The sequence below is a fragment of the Lutra lutra genome, chromosome 1 (genome assembly GCF_902655055.1).
Source record: "Lutra lutra chromosome 1, mLutLut1.2, whole genome shotgun sequence".
In the NCBI taxonomy this organism is placed as follows: domain Eukaryota; kingdom Metazoa; phylum Chordata; class Mammalia; order Carnivora; family Mustelidae; genus Lutra; species Lutra lutra.
The window spans coordinates 129034273-129050759 of NC_062278.1; the positions used below are offsets into that span (position 1 = coordinate 129034273).

The 16487-nt window shown below is 36.0% G+C and overlaps 1 protein-coding gene across 4 annotated transcripts in view; it reads right to left on the reverse strand.

Moving 5' to 3' along the window:
- The window catches only part of PPP2R3A (protein phosphatase 2 regulatory subunit B''alpha), a 210849-nt gene that overhangs the window by 18874 nt on the left and 175488 nt on the right, over nt 1–16487 (reverse strand). For all 4 annotated transcript variants that reach the window (XM_047736286.1, XM_047736302.1, XM_047736293.1 and 1 more), the window contains 3 exons: nt 9716–9891; nt 8869–8987; nt 6982–7088 (listed from right to left, as the gene is read on the reverse strand). In XM_047736286.1, the coding sequence (XP_047592242.1) occupies nt 6982–7088; nt 8869–8987; nt 9716–9891 (402 nt within the window). The remainder of the gene's footprint in view (nt 1–6981; nt 7089–8868; nt 8988–9715; nt 9892–16487) is intronic.

Consider the following 16487-nt stretch of genomic DNA (forward strand, 5'->3'; position numbering starts at 1 on the left):
TTGGTTGTGATACAGAATTTGTCACTTTTTAAATGTACTCAAACCCATAGGTGATTTCCTTATAAATTTCTTCCATTTCTTTTAAGCTTTTAAAGTCTATTTATTTACATGCAGCCATCAGTTTAATATGTACTTTTTTCACTCACCAAAGAGACACATTTTACTGTTTTTTTTCTTGACACATTTAAGATACTATCTTTATCATATACATAACCCTGTTTCTCACCACATCTTTATTTCCCAAACTCCCTGCTATTCCTGTATATTTACTGTTCTATGTGAATTTTAGAATTAGCTTATCAAGTTCCATGACATATTCTGGGGGATTATATAAATTAATAAATTAGTCTTAACATGGCAAATAGTCTTTGTATCTTTTGGTGAGTTTTGTGTCTTCTTCATATATATTTTCCACCTTTTAAAAAAATCAATGAATGGGATTTTTCCCTATTATAGTTTTAGCTGTTTATTTTTGGGGTGTGGGGTTAGTAATCTTTATCATTAACAAGTTACACTTCTTAAGTTTGCTTAGTTTTAAGATTCTTTTTTCCCAAACCCAAAAATGTATTAAATTTATCATACGCCTTCAAAAGAATCAGTTTATATACATATATTTTTTCCATCTTCAATCTGTTAATGACAGACTTTACAAAGTTAAACCACTGAAGCAATCTTGGATAAAACCCACTTACTTATGATGTATTCTTCTATATATTGGTAGTTTTGACAAGTTACTTAACCTTCTGTGGTTCAGTTTTCCTATCTGTAAAATGGGGATAACAGCATCTACAAAAAAGGGTTTTTGTGAGCACCCAGTGAATTAAAATATTTAGAAGAGAGCTTGGCACAGAGTATGTTTGTGTGTGTGTGTGTGTGTGTTTATAAATTAATAGATTTATTTTTGTTTAAATAAAATGGTTTAATTTCTTCCTTCTATGTATTTGGGTCTATTTTGTCATCCTTTCTCATGCATTTTGAGAGGATAGCCAATCAATTTATTTTAGTCTATAGGTTATAAATTTCTCCTTGTTCAGATCCCATAGGTTTTAATAAATATAATGCATAGTTCTAGAAAGATTATAATTTGTATTTTGACTTCTGCTTTAGTTTAACACTTATTTTGAAGTTTATTAAGAATGTTTTTTAGCTTAATTTATAACTTTCCAGGTATGTGCATTTTAGTTTTTAGTTAATTTCAGTTTATATTTTAAGTTGTTGCAATTTCCTTCATGCCTTAATTCATAGGCACTTCTATGATGGTTCCATGTGTATTTGTTGGGTATCAGGTATACTTTTGAGTACCTCTATGAAAGCCTACTAATTCTTTTTTTTTTTGCCTGTTTGATTTGTTGGTTTTTACATGGCTGTTGATGACAATTTTTCCTTGCATTTTTTTCCTATTTATTATTTTTTAAATTATTTTTATTAACATATAATGTATTATTTGCCCCAGGAGTATAGGTCTGTGAATCATCAGGGTTACACATTTCACATCACTCAGCATAGCACACACCCACCCCAATGTCCATAATTTCCTTGTATTTCTATCAGATTTATATATTGCATAAAGTTCATAACCTATTTTCATGGCCAACTGTTGGAAAGAAAAATCTCTTTTAAAGCTTTGAATTCAGGACACCTGGGTGGCTCAGTCGGTTAAGTGTCTGCCTTTGGCTCTGGTCATGATCCCAGGGTCCTGGGACTGAATCCCATATCAGGCTCCTTGCTCAGCAGGGAGCCTGCTTCTTCCTCCGCCTGCCACTCCCCCCCTGCTCATGCTCTCTGACAAATAAATAAAATCCTTTAAAAAAAAAGCTTTGAATTCTGCTTGTCTCATTAATGTTCCATATCTGATTAACCCCTGTTACTATTCATTTCACGTTTACCTCTGTGTTAGGGATGAATCTGAATAGTAGTATACAGTTCACTTTTTAATCCAATGTGAATTTTGTGTTTGGTACTATATTTGGACTTATTCTGGCCATTTATTTTGTACTGTCTTTATCTTTTTGTCTTTTCTTTCTTACTATAGTGGATATCTGTTGTTCTTTATTTGCATAGCATTCCCCTTTTTATGGCCATATTTTCTAATTTCCCTTTGGAAAACATATGGTTTGGAATGGACCTGAATCTACAAGTCTAGTACTAAGCCTCATTCCTTCAGGAACTGGACCCAAACTAAGCCAGTTAGAGTCAAAGAGACACAAATCCTAGGCTTTTGACTGAACTTAGGGGAAAGGGATTTTCTCATTTGAACTTGAAGCTATCAGGTGATCATCTTGGTGTCACATATGAAAAACTTGCTAAGAGTGAAAAGATGAAACCATTATGTAAGAGATGAAATAAAGTCTGAGTCTCTAAAGTCAGTACTACCCTGGACTTTACAGTTCTGTAAGCCAATATTTCCTTTTTTTCTTTCTTCCTTTTTTTTTTTTTTTTTTTTTTTGCTAATTCCAAGTTGAAGTTAGGTCACTTGCCACCAAAAGAATGCTGATTAACACTTACGTCTTTTAGTTGATTGAGTTTTCTTTACTAATTTTTTCCACTTAATTGTCTTTTTCTAAAAATTGATTAGAAGGTTTTCCGTTTCATTTTTATTCTCTTAGTGATTGACCTTACATTTTTAACACACATACTTTAACTCTAGTCATTGTTAGAGAAATATAAATTATCAGTATCAGTATTCTTCACTCTAATAAAGATTCATAGTATATCACCCTGACTTCCTTTCACTCTTAACAGTATATCTGTGATCAATATTTATTTGGTTCTAAGAATACATTTTCCTAATTTTGTTGCTCATGATTACTTCTTACATTCCACTTGTTTTCTCTACACTCCATTTACCTTCTTGTTGAAGAATATTCCTTAATACTTCTTTTAGAGATAGTCTGTGGATGGTAAACTTTTTGCACATCTGCATGTCTGAAAATGTATTTATTGGGCCCTCACATATAAATAGGGATAGAATTCTATTTTGCAGTATTTGAATGATGTTGTTCCATTTCTTTTTCCATTCACTTTGTGGATAATCTGTTTTTTGTCTCTGGTAGATTTTTAGTTCTTCCTTTTTTATGTTCTGAAATTTCACTCTAGTACAGGCAAACTACAGTCTGTGGAACAAATCTCTCTGTCCACCTTTTTTGGGTATAGCCCAGTGAACTAAGGTTTTGCTTTTTTAAATTTGAAAAAAAAAAATCAAAAGAATACTTCATGACATGTGAAAATGACAGGAAGTTTATATCTCAGGGTGCATTAGTAAAATTTTATGGGAAAACAGCCACATTCATTTGCTTACATATTATCTATGGCTACTGTCATACCACAATGCCAGAGCTAAACAGTTGTGACAGAACTGTGAAACCTAAAATACTCACTACCTGGTCAGAAAAATTTGCTGATTCCTGTGTATATTTATTTTTTTTAAATGGCTAGAATTCTGGGAATTACCTGGCTTTTATTTCTACTGGTTTCTGCAAGAATTTCTTACTCCAGTATCATAATCAACTTCCCAAATCAAAACATTTTTAGCTGTGCCTTTTATTATTCAGCCCAGTGACTGTGTTTTCATTAAAAATATTTTTCTTTTAATTACTGGTCAGTCTCATTTCAGGAATACAACATTCTCTTACCTCTCTAAAAATGGTAAATATAATGAACTTGAGGTCTTGTTGTGACTGCTATAGTGGGTTTCCTTCCAAGGGTGGAAGTTCTTTCATTTATTGAGTATTTTATTGGTATTTGCAACTGCTTTTATTTGTCCACTTTTCTGTGTAGTTGGAAACAGACTTCTGCCTCTGTTTGTATTGGTTGTTTAGGAGGGGGCAATGTGAGGTTACTACTATTTTCAATGAGAATGAAGGGATGGATGGGCCATACTGCTGGTGTGGATATTTTGGTGGTCTTGCTTTCTCTGCTCCAAGATCCCACTTTATCACCTTTTGTCTTTCCTTTAGGGATAGGAGAGATCTACAAAGGTTTGACCTACCTGGATGCTGCTTTTTCCAGTCTCCCTCTGCTCTTGGTTTCAGTCAAATTCAGGTATAGATCACCCTTGAGTGCTGTTTCTTTTATTTGTAGCAATTATCTTCTCTATCCTCCTGCATAGAACCTAAGTTCTGTTTACTCTTCAATCTGATCCCATCTGTTTACCTTCTTTCAGTCCATTGAAAATTTCTCTTCGTAAGTGGTACTCTGTATTTCTTATTTTTAAATGGTGTGAGAGACTAAAACTATAGTATGCTTTCACACTGCCTCCTTAAATGAGAAGCTGGTCTGAACTGTAGTTACTATTTAGAAGTCCACTGTAGTTTTTGTTTGTAGCTTAATATTTATTTTATACACGGTCTTTGGACAAACCCACAAAGGTGTTTTATCTATTTTTCAGGGAATATTTTACTATGGCTGCAAATAATAGGCTCCAATTTCTTTTATTTTATTTTTGAAGTTTTTGCTTCAAAAATCTGCTATCAGATGCATAGCTTTTTTTGAGTATTCATTCTTTTTTAATTCAACCTTTGTTGTCATTCCAAAATGGAATCTTTTAAATAAGTGAGTTTATTCCTTTTATGTTCAGTGATCTAAAAATACTTGCCTTAGTTCTGTCATCTTTATGCTTTGTGGTCTGTGTTTTTCTTTCATGTGTATGTTTTCTGATTGAATTAGAACACTTAGAGTCTGGCTTTGGTTTTTCAAGTGTTTAACTGGTATTCCTAAACCCTCAATTTGACTTACAGCTTTAAAGGATATCTATGGAGGTCCTGCTAACAAAATTTCCACACAAGTTTTCTTTCTCCTCTTTACCTCCCATTTTCAGTTAAGTTGTTACTTCTAGAATGTTTTACATGTATTTCTTCCTCTTCTCTACATTCCAGTTTTATATTTTTTTTTTCCAGAATATTGTGTTCTAATCTCTACGCTTTCTACATTTGAATGGATTGAATACTATCATTTCTTTTCCATAGTGGTTGTTCCATTTCCAGGCTCTTTATCTGGGTTTGGTTTGTTCTTGGTTTTATGATTACGTCCTTTTTAAATAAGAGCTCATGGGTGCTATAGTCCCTTTAGGTCTTACATGTTTGAAAGTACCATTTGTGTTTTCATGCTTGAATGTCATCTTGAGTTAGTACAAAATGTGGGGTTATATGGACACCTGGGTGGCTCAGTCAGTTACGCTTCTGCCTTTGGCTCAGGTCATGATCTTGGAGTCCTGGGATCAAGCCCCAGGTTTACCTCCCTGCTTGGCATGTGGTTTGCTTCTTCCTCTGTTGCTCCCCCTGCTTATTTTCTCTCTCTCTCAAATAAATAAAATCTTTAAAAAATTTTTTGGGGGTTATAGAATGTCTTTCTCTGAGAAGGTTGTAAATGTTGTTTCATGGTCTTCCAGTATTCATTTTTACTATGGAGGTATCTGAGGCAAGGGTGATTCCCCGCCTCATCTGATGACTTGAAATTTTTAAAAATGGAAAAAAAACCCTGAATTTTTATTTATCTTTGAATTCTGGGGAATAGATGGGGAAGGAATCATTATCAGAGTTTTCTGGATATGGTGTGCTTCTGACCTTTCAGATTACAAGTCTTGTTTTATTTTTTAAAAAGATTTTTATTATCTTAGAATTTGCTCTGTTGTCTAATATATATAAGTTAGACCCCTGTTGTTTTCTTTACATATACCTAATTTCATTTAGGTTTAACTGTTACACAAAAAATTGTATGCATTTAATGAATACATCTTGCTCAGTTTGGACATATGCATGTACCTGTGATAACCACAACTAAAGAGCCAAACATACCCATCACCTCCAAAAATTTCCCTATATTCTTGTGTGTATTTTGTAGGAAGACTTAACACGAGCTTTATCCTCTTAACATTTTGAAATGTGTAATACCACATTTTTAACTGTAGGTACAAAGCTGTACAGCAGATCTCTAGAACTTATTCCTCTTGTGTAACAGAAACTTTATACAAGTGTCGAAAAAGCTAGGTACCAAACAGTGAATGCAATATGCTAAATATTTATAAGGGAAAAAAGAAATGTAAGAATGTATATGTATATTTATTTATTTTTTTAAATATAGGCTCTCTAATGTGGGGCTTGAACTCATGACCCTGAGACTGACACCTAAGCTGAGATCAAGAGTTGAATGCTTAACTGACTGAGCTGTCAAGGGACCCCGTATTTGCTTTTTTATTTATACAAATGTATATGCATATATGTGTGTGTGTATGTGTGTGTATGAAATAGAGTGGGACAGAGAGTATCCTTCGAAGGGTACATAAGAAAAGGACCACAGTGATTGCTTCTGGGAAGGAAAACTGGGCAGCCAGAAACTTTACTATTTATTCTTTTGTTTCTTTGAATATTAAAACATATGAATGGATTACTTACTCAAAAAAATGTATTACATTAATAATAAGGATTTATTAAGAGCCTTAGAGGAACTGCTAAAGGAATCCCGAGAACATGCTGGAAAAAGCCAACAAATTATAAAGTTGCTGAAATGTACTAAGCAGTGAAAGTCTTGGATAATTTCTTACTATGGTCCTTTATAGAATTATACCCTATTATAAATTCCATGTAGAACTAACTTCTAGTTTAGGGTTGAATGCATAAAACCATATATGGAAAATACTTGTTTTAAACATGATAATCTTTATTATTTGAAAAAACTTCAGTTGTTTTAGCCTCATCCTGTATTTATAGGGCTTGTAGTACAACTCCACAATGATCTTAGCTTCACTGAAAGTACTACTCCTTGAAAGGAAATGGGACATGTGAAGAGTTTTCAGGAAATTAGTGAAGAGGGGAAGAGACGACTGCTGGGAAAAATATTCTTTCAACTAAAGTTGGTTATAACCACTCATTTTTATCATATTCAAAAATAGGGATTACTAGTTTGATTTTTTAAGGTGGTTTTAATATTCCTGATATGGTTATCCCTGTTAAAAAAGTTCTACAAGACCCAGGGAGACTCACTCACCCTTCCTGGAACTGTGCTTGGGCAGATTCCTCTGCAACAAGGGTCTCATATTCCTCAGCTGCAAACCTGTCCCAGTCAGAAGGCTCAGGCCCCTCATTCTCAACATCCTGATTGCAAAGAGGACAGGAAACAAAAATAATCAAAGACAAAGAATTAGAGATAGATTTTCTTTACATATATACATCATTTGTGATGATCTACCCGAAAATGTTTCATCTTAACATGTTAAAAGACGTGAATTAAAGTAACACTCCTAATGTGATTTCTATGCCTCCAATCACAAAATTATAGTGAATTCTCGGCAGCTAATTCTTTAGGTCTAGATTCTTTTGCCTTATAATCAGAGACCTTTCCCGAGGCCCGTCTCCCTGGCACTTTGCACAGCAGCTATCTGGAGTGACTTGTGGTTTTTGCATATGCCTACCTGAAATACACCATCCCTTCCTCCGGCACATTTTTATTGCTTCTGTAAAAGCCAGCTCAGATACCATGTCATCTGTGCTATCTTCCTGGAAACAGCCCTTCTTCCCCAAATCATTTCTGTGCTAAAATGTATATGCTTGATTGCTACTTTTTGTTCTTTTTTATCTCTGTTTGACCATATATCTCTTCAACACACTGTCTGGAATTTATTGAGCACTTTCTGAGTAAAAATGTTCTTTGCAGATCAGAACAAATCTTGATATACCGTCACGTCTTATAAAGTAAAATTTTAACACAAATGGAAGAAATGAAGGGGGAAAAGGCTATACATTTTCTTTTCCTTCTACAATATGGACATTATCTTGGATTACATATTCCAGGTAAAATGTTTTTCTATGATTAAAATTAGCACTGCCTTCAGATGTAAGGTTAATTATGCCTAGAAGAATGCAAATACCTAAATATTGACCATACTATGTGTTATGATATTTAATCCACTTTAAGAACACCTACCTACCACATCCTTTTAACATCTTTGAAGCTGGCACACATCTTAGATTTACAATGGCAATTTTGTTTGTTTAAAAGTATATAAGATAATGGGCATCTTTGAGTCAATGAAACATAATTCTGTCTCTAAGCTAGTGATAATGTGCCTTGATATGCTCCAAGATAAGGTGCAGTTTTTGTTTTTAGAGGCGATCTTTGTATTCTTACTGCTGCTTAGGTCAACATGTAGAAGAAAAAGAAAAGACGGTGCAAGTTTCCTGCAGTTGTACTCCTATAGGACCAGTGGAAACAGTCCTTTTCTATCAACATCATTTTTACTTTTTAAACAAGGGAATAGAAGGGAAGTGTTGATATTCTGCCCCCAACTCCTTTCTGGACCCAGACCATATGATGTTCAGGGTTTTTTGAAGGTCCCTAGACTTTTGTGTATGGGGAAGGGTACTCATCTCTATTCAGGTATAGAATGACTTCACAGTGATAGTCATGCACAACAATCATTAACATTTGAAAAAATGTTATATTATCTGAGGGTTGTCTATCATGGAGAATGTCTAGTTTTCATTATGATGGGGAAAGTTGTTTACCATGTCATCCTGGAAATGAATGGTACACAGTTAACCCCAATATGCTTTCTAATACAGATATGCCTATTGATACAGGGTTTAAAAAATGGAAGGACAAATTTTTTTCAAAACTTTTGTAAGTAGTTTCTAAAATATATATAAGAACACAGACCATACAATTCACAATGATAGGCATATGAAGGTTACCTAAATCTGAATATTAGCTGTGGGGAGAGATGTGCTTTAGGTCCATTTTTCTCTTTTCAGTATGTGATGAAATGTTTTAAATGTTACTTCTAAAAATACAAGTCTCCTATAGGTAGAGATCATTTTTATCTGTAGGACACAACCCCTGATACTGCAGCCCTCATATAGAAGTTAAAACCAGTACCTTCTGGACCGCAAAGGGATCTCTCTGTTCATGGTCTAAGTACTTCTCCAGATTAAAGAAAGTGTCATAAAAGATGTGTGCCATTCTGCATCTCTTCAGATCTCGTAGCGTTATTTTCCCTATGTAAAAATAAATTACTAAATTTCAAGAAATGTTTTTTGGCAAATGAAAAAATCTTTTACTGAAGTTTAAAAGTATATGTATATGCTAATTTTATTATACAAGAACCCATTTTTTTGAGGTAAAACTGACATAAAATTCACCATTTTAACCATTTTAGTGTGTAATTCCATGGCTTTTAGTACATCCACAATGTTGTGAAACCATCACTACTATTGAGCTCCATAATATTTCTTCACCTCAAAAGGAAACTCTGTACCCATCAAGCTGACCTTCCACAGCTCCTCTTATCCTGAGCTCTGGGCAATCAGTAATCGGTTTTCTGTTTCTGTGGGCAACTTTTTTTTTTTAAAGATATACTTATTTATTTGAGAGTGCAGTGGGCCAGGGCACAGGGAGGAGAGAGAGAATCTCAAACAGACTCCCCTCTGAGCATGGAGCCCCAGGTGGGGCTTGATCTGACCTTGAGATCATGACCTGAGCTGAAATCAAGAGCTGAATGCTTAACTGACTGAGGTACCCAGGCACCCCTCTATGGAAAAACTTCTTAAGTAGGATTTGCCCTCAATTGTTGGTTCCACACTAAAAAGAGAAATTTAAATATTTCTGTATTTGGGAAGTCAGTATGGAAGACTCTGTAAGTTAAATAATTTAGGACAATCCAGGATTAAATGCCCCACTCTGTTACATAGGTGAAAAGTGCAAGTGGCCTTTTACTCAATCTTACCATCAATGGCTGGCTTCACCAGGTCAAGCATCTGACACAGCAAATCATGGAATGGCAATGGCTCAATGCCCATGGCTTCCATCCGTTCGCACTGCTCCTCATAGAAGTACTCTAGCTCGTACATGGAGAGAATACCATCCCCATCCACATCCATGCAGCGGAACCAATACTCAATGCTAGGACATAAAGACACTGGTTATTTTATTTTTTTATCTTTATATTTTCATATAAGATGCCTATATTACTCCTTCCTTACATTTCAGTTTTAAGAGCTGTATATTAATTTCACACTATGAAAGATGAAATTCTAGCTCTTTTACCTCTCATTCCACTTTACCTACATGCCCTTCTGGACCTCTTAAAATACCCAACATTCAGAGTTTATAACTTTTTTTTCTTTTCTCTCCTATTTGCTTAGATTTCTGTCTACATGTTACTGTTCAATGCCCATATCTGCCAGTTCTCTACAACCATAATCAGTCTCATCAGGGTTCTACCAACTAGATTTTCTTGATGAAGTCTTTCTTGCTTCCTTCCAACTTACTCTAACCTGGACTGTTTGCCCTCTAGGCTGGGTTCACAGTTTCATCCCAGGGATTCCTTTCACCTTTCTCCCATTTCTTGTATTTCACACTTTCCTCATTCTTGATTGACTTCCTTGTTTGGTGTAACACACCTTTCAGTAGCTTCCTGAAAAAAGGAGCATGGCAGGTAATGTTTTTTGAGATCTTGGATAGTTGAAAATATCTTTTATCTACCTCCTAACTTGGTTGATATTTTGGCTAGTTATAGGATTAAACCTCAGTGGTACTTTTCCTTCAGAATTTTAAAGGCAATGATACACTGTCTTCTATCTATCCACTGTTTTTGAAAAGTCTAAAGCCATGCTGATATCTGATCCTTTGACTACAATAACCTTTTTTTTTTTTTCTAAAGCCTATAGAGATTTCTCTGGGTTCTTTGTGTTCTGAAATATCATGATGAAGTATCCTGGTTTGGGTCTAATTTATCTATTTTATGGGGCTTTCTGAGAGCCCTGTCCCTTAGTTCTTGGAAATCTTAAATTATTTTATTTCTTCCCTGCTTCTTTTTACCCTTATCCATTCTTTTTCTGGAACTCTTGTTATTCACATCTATATGATCAAATATGGTAGCCACTATCCACATAACTCTAGTTCAATATTTTTTAAAGATTTTATTTATTTGAGAGAGAACAAGAATGACAGCATGAGCAGGGGGAGGGAGAGGGAGAGGGAGAAGCAGACTTGGGGCTTGATCCCAGGATCCTGGGATTATGACCTGAGCTGAAGGCATATGCTTAACCAACTGAGCCACCCAGGCACCCTGACTGGTCCAATTTGAGGTATCTTTAAGGGCAAATACACAGTAGATTTTGAAGACTTAATATGAAAAAAGTAAAACATCAGTATTTTTATACTGATTACATGTTCAAATAACATTTCAGATATATTGGATATATAGGATACATAATTGCAGTTAATTTTGTTTCTCTACATTTTTACTGTGGCTAAAATTTTTTTAATAATTGTTTAATGTTTTAAGTAAAAACTGTATTTAAGTTGTACAATAAGATAATTTAATATATAGTGAAAATTATGACAGTAAAACTACTTAACAGAGCATCGCCTCACTTAGTTACCATTTTTGGGAGGAAGGGGGGTGAGAGGACCTGAAAATCTACTCCCTTAGCAAATTTCCAGTATTCAGTACAGTATTATAAACTATAGTCACCAATTTGTATGTTTCATCCTGACTGCAACTTTGTACCCTTTGACCAGCTCTTCCCCATTGCCCTCTCCCCTCAGCCCCTCCTAACCAAAATTCTACTCTATGCCTGTTTGTATTTGACTGTTTTTGGATTCTACATATAAGTAAGATAATGCAGTATTTGTCTCTCTGTGACAGCCTTAGTTTTTTTTTAAAGATTTTATTTATTTATCTGACAGAGAGAGATCACAAGTAGGCAGAGAGGCAGGCAGAGAGAGAGGAGGAAGCAGGCTCCCTGCTGAGCAGAGAGCCCAATGCGGGGCTCCATCCCAGGACCCCGAGATCATGACCTGAGCCGAAGGCAGCAGCTTAACCCACTGAGCCACCCAGGCGCCCCTGCCTTATTTCACTTAGTATGGTGTACTCCAGGTTCATCCACATCATTGCAAATAACAGGATTTCCTTCTTTTTAAAGGGTGAATAATATTCCATTATATGCATATATATACATATATATATGCCATAATATTCCAGTGTGTATGTGTCACACACAATATACTTTCTTTATCCATTTATCCACCAGGGGATATTCAGGGTGATTCCATATCTTGGCTACTGTGAATAACGCTGCAATGAACATGGGAGTGCAGGTACCTCTTCATGATCTTAATTTCAGAGCTCTGATTTGAGATAGTGATATACGAAGATCCTGAACTGACTTCCTCCCACAGATACACCAAATCAACAGCTATATATGGTGCAATTAATTTCCTCTGAAAAGAACCATTAAAACTACCTGAGTGACTCCTACACACTGGACAAACAAGAAAAACCCCACATCTATGTGGGTAGGACAGGCTGAGATACAATCTCACTCTAATTTCCACCTCTGTCATGGTGACCTGCAATCAGGAGGGAACTTAAACCTGAACTTCTTCCAAGGAGTTAAGGATTTGAATCTCACACTGGGCCCCATAACTTTTAGGACCTGCAACTAAAAGATGATTCCCTAAAACATCTAGTTCTGGAAACCAACAGAGCTTGTGTCCATGAGACCGACAAGGCTATAGTGAAGTGAGAAATGGCTCTTAAATGGCTTGTGTGCTTGGACTCACCCACCCCAAGGACCAGTGCAGAAGTAGCCAGTCAGCACACAGACTTTCTGTGAAAGAGACGCATTTCCTTATTTTAAATCCTTGGCCTATCAGTAGGCATCTAGTTTCACATCTAGGGGCCTGCCTGGGGTACTCTCTGGGAACAAAGGCTAGTGGATACCATCTTCACTTTCCCCCCTCTGCTGCACTACAGAGTGCCAGTATCTCCTGGAGGGAGATTTTACACACATCTGATGCCCCTGTTTTTATATCTGGAGCCCTGCCTGGTACTTGCAGCTGCCACCCAGTGGACACTCACTGATAGCCTGGTTCTTGTGGCCAGGGGCGGGGCTTGTGTTCCTGGGCCCCATGGGACTGTAACAATAGGAGACACAGTTCTTGGCAGGCTACTATATCCAGGGTACTGCACAGACAAGAAAGCCCCCAGGCTTTCTGTGAAAGAGAGCTATTTGCTTATGTTGGAATTTTAGCCCAAAAGGCAGGTTTCAGGTTTGGCACACATTTAGAAGCTTATGGAGTTACTTTCACAGAATGGAGGCCAGTGGATGCCATCTTTGTGCTCTCCCTTTGTCTTGCTCTAGCTTGCTGGAATCTTTTAGAAAGGAGTGTATGCACTTACATGGTGCCCCAATTTTGGGGACTGCTTCCCAGGAGACACTTTGATATTGCTTAGCTCGGACAGTCAGTGGGGCTTATGCTTGTGGTCCCACATGACTGTATGTATATATGTGCATACTTTAAAAAGATGAAAACAAGGATCCTTTAGGACACTGATAGCTCTTGGCACAACCTCAACTACTGGGAGCCGTTTAAAATAAAATAGGATGCATGGACAATTTAAAGGTTTAAGAGACTACAGCTAGGGCAGGGGTGGAATAATAAGATTCACTACTACACGATGCTGCTATTCAAGAGTTGGAGAGGTGACCATTTTATCTAATGCACAGTAACCAACAGAGTCAAGCAAAATGAATTAACAAAAAAATATGTTCTGAACTAAAAAACAAGATAAAATCTCAGGAAAAAAATCCTTAATAAAACTAAAATAATAAAGTGGGTATAGAGGGATTATACCTCCACATAATAAAGACCATATATGCAAGCCCACAGCTAACATCATCTTCAACGATGAAAAGTTGAAATTTTTCCTGTAAGATCTGGAACAAGACAAAATACCCACTTTCACCATTTGTATTCAAGATAGCACTGGAAGCCCTAGCCAGAGAAATTAGGCAAGAAAAAGAAATAAAAGACATCCAAATTGGAAATGGAAGAAGCAAAACTGTTAACTCTGAGATGACATTATATACAGAAAACCCTACAGACTCCACCAAAAACTGTTACAATTAATAAACTCTGTATAGTTGCAGGATACAAAAATCAATAGGAAGTAACAGAAAGGTAAATTAACAAGCCCATTTGCAGCTATATCCCAAATAATATAATACCTGGCAATTAATTTAACCAAGGAAGAAAAAGACCTATACACCGAAAACCACAGGATACTGATGAAAGAAACTGAAGACGACTTGCATAAATGCAAAGATAGTTCATAGTTCATGTTCATGGATTGGAAGAATTAACATTGTTAATATTACTCAAAGCAATCTACAGATTTGGTACAATCCCTATAAAAATTCTAATAGCATTTTTTACAGAAAGAGAACAAACTGTCCTAAAATTTGTATGGGATGACAAAAGACCATGAATAGCCAAAACAATATTGAGCAACAAGAAAAAAGCTGGAGACCTCATACCACTTGATTTCAAAATATACTACAAAACTACAGCAATCAAAACAGTGTGGTATTGGTATAGTAACAGACAGAACAATGACATAGAATAGACAGCCCAGAAATAAACCCATGCATATATGGTTAATTGATGTAGAACAAAGGAAGTCAAGGATATAAAATGGAGAAAGGATAGTCACTTCAATAAATGTGCTTGAAAAACTGACAGCCACATGCCAAAGAAAGAAACTGGACCAGTATCTTACACTATACACAAAAATCAACTAAAAATGTATCAAAACTTAAATATGGGGCACCTGGTTGGCTCACTTGGTTAAGTGTCTGCCTTTGGCTCACGTTATGATCCCAAGGTCCCAAGATCACGTTCTGTGTCAGGTTCCCTGCTCAGCAGGGAGTCCACCTCTCCCTCTCCTTCTGCTCCTCCCATGCTTGTGCTCTCTCTCTCTCTCAAATAAATGAATAAAAAAAATTTTTTTTAAAAGATTTTATTTATTTGACATACAGAGATCACAAGTAGGCAGGGGCGGGGGAAGGAGGCTCCCTGCAGGGAGCCCGATGTGGGACTTGATCCCAGGACCCTGAGATCATGACCCAAGCCAAAGGCAGAGGCTTAACCCACTAAGCCACCCAGGCGCCCCTGAATAATAAAAAAAAAAATCTTAAAAAACCTGAACGTAATCAAACTATAAAACTTCTAGAAGAAAATATTGGCAGTAGGCTCTTGATATCATCTTGGGAATGATTTTATGGATCTGATACCAAAAACAAAGGTAACAAAAGCAAAAATAAAGTGAGACTACATTAAACTAAAAAAGCTTTTGCACAGCAAAGGAAATCATCAACAAAATAAAAATTTTAATTTTTATTGGCAACCTCCTGTATATCCAAAACATATAAAGAAGTCATATAACTCAATAGCCAAACAAACAAACAAACAAAAAAACCCAACTGACCAAACAATGGGTAGAGGATCTAAATAAACATTTTTCCAAAGACACACAGATGGCCAGTAGGTACGTCAGAAGATGTTCAACATGACTCAAGATGCTCAACATTTCATCAGGGAAATGAAGTTAAAAAAGATAATGAGGTATCACCTCACACCTGTTAGAATGATGGTCATCAAAAAGACTAGAAATAACAAGTGTTAGTGAGGATATGGAAAAAAGGGAATATATGTGTACTGTGGCAAGAAAATAAATTAGTGCAGCTACAATGGAACACAATACTAGAGTTTCTCAGAAAATTATAAACAGAATTACTGTATAATCCAGCAATTCTACCTTTGGTTATTCATCTGAAGAAAATGAAAACAGTTGAAAAGATATATCCACTCTCATGTTCAATCCCATGTGGCATTATTTACAGTAGCTAAAATATGGTAAAAACCCAAATGTCAATTGATGGATTAATAAAGGAAATGTGGTATATATACACAGTGAAATACTACTCAGCCTAAAAAATGATTTGATTTAAAAAATGGGTTTAGTACTTGAATACTTAAAAAAAAAAAGATTTAGAGAGATAAGAGCATGACCAAGCACAAAAGAATGAGAGGGGCAAAGGGAGAGGAAAAGGAAGACAGAATCTCAAGCACACTCTGTGCCAAGTGCAGAACCTGACACAGGGCTTAATCTCATGACCTCAAGATTGTGACTTGGTTTGGCTGCGCCAAAACCAAGAGCTGGAGGCTTAACCAACTGTGCCACCCAGGCACTCCTTAATAGACATTTTTCTAAAGGAGACATACAGATGGCCAACAGACCCCTAAAAAGGTGGTAAACATCACTAATCATCAGGGAACTGCAAACTAAAACCACAATGGGGTATCACTTCATACTTGTCAGAATGGCTAAAATAAAAAATACAAGAAATAATGAGTGTTGGTGAGGATGTGGAGAAAAAGGAACCCTCATGCACCGTTCATGGGAATGTAAACTGGTGCAGCCACTGTGGAAAACAGTATGGAGGTTCCTCCAAAAGTTAAAAATAGAAATACCATATGATCTAGTAATTCCATTACTGGGTATTTACCTAAGAAAACAAAAACATTATTTTGAAAACGTATATGCACCCCATGTTTGCTTCAGGGTTACTTACAATAGCCAAGATACAGAAGCAACCCAAGTGTCCACTGATAGATGACTGGAGGAAGATGTGGTATGTATATGCAAA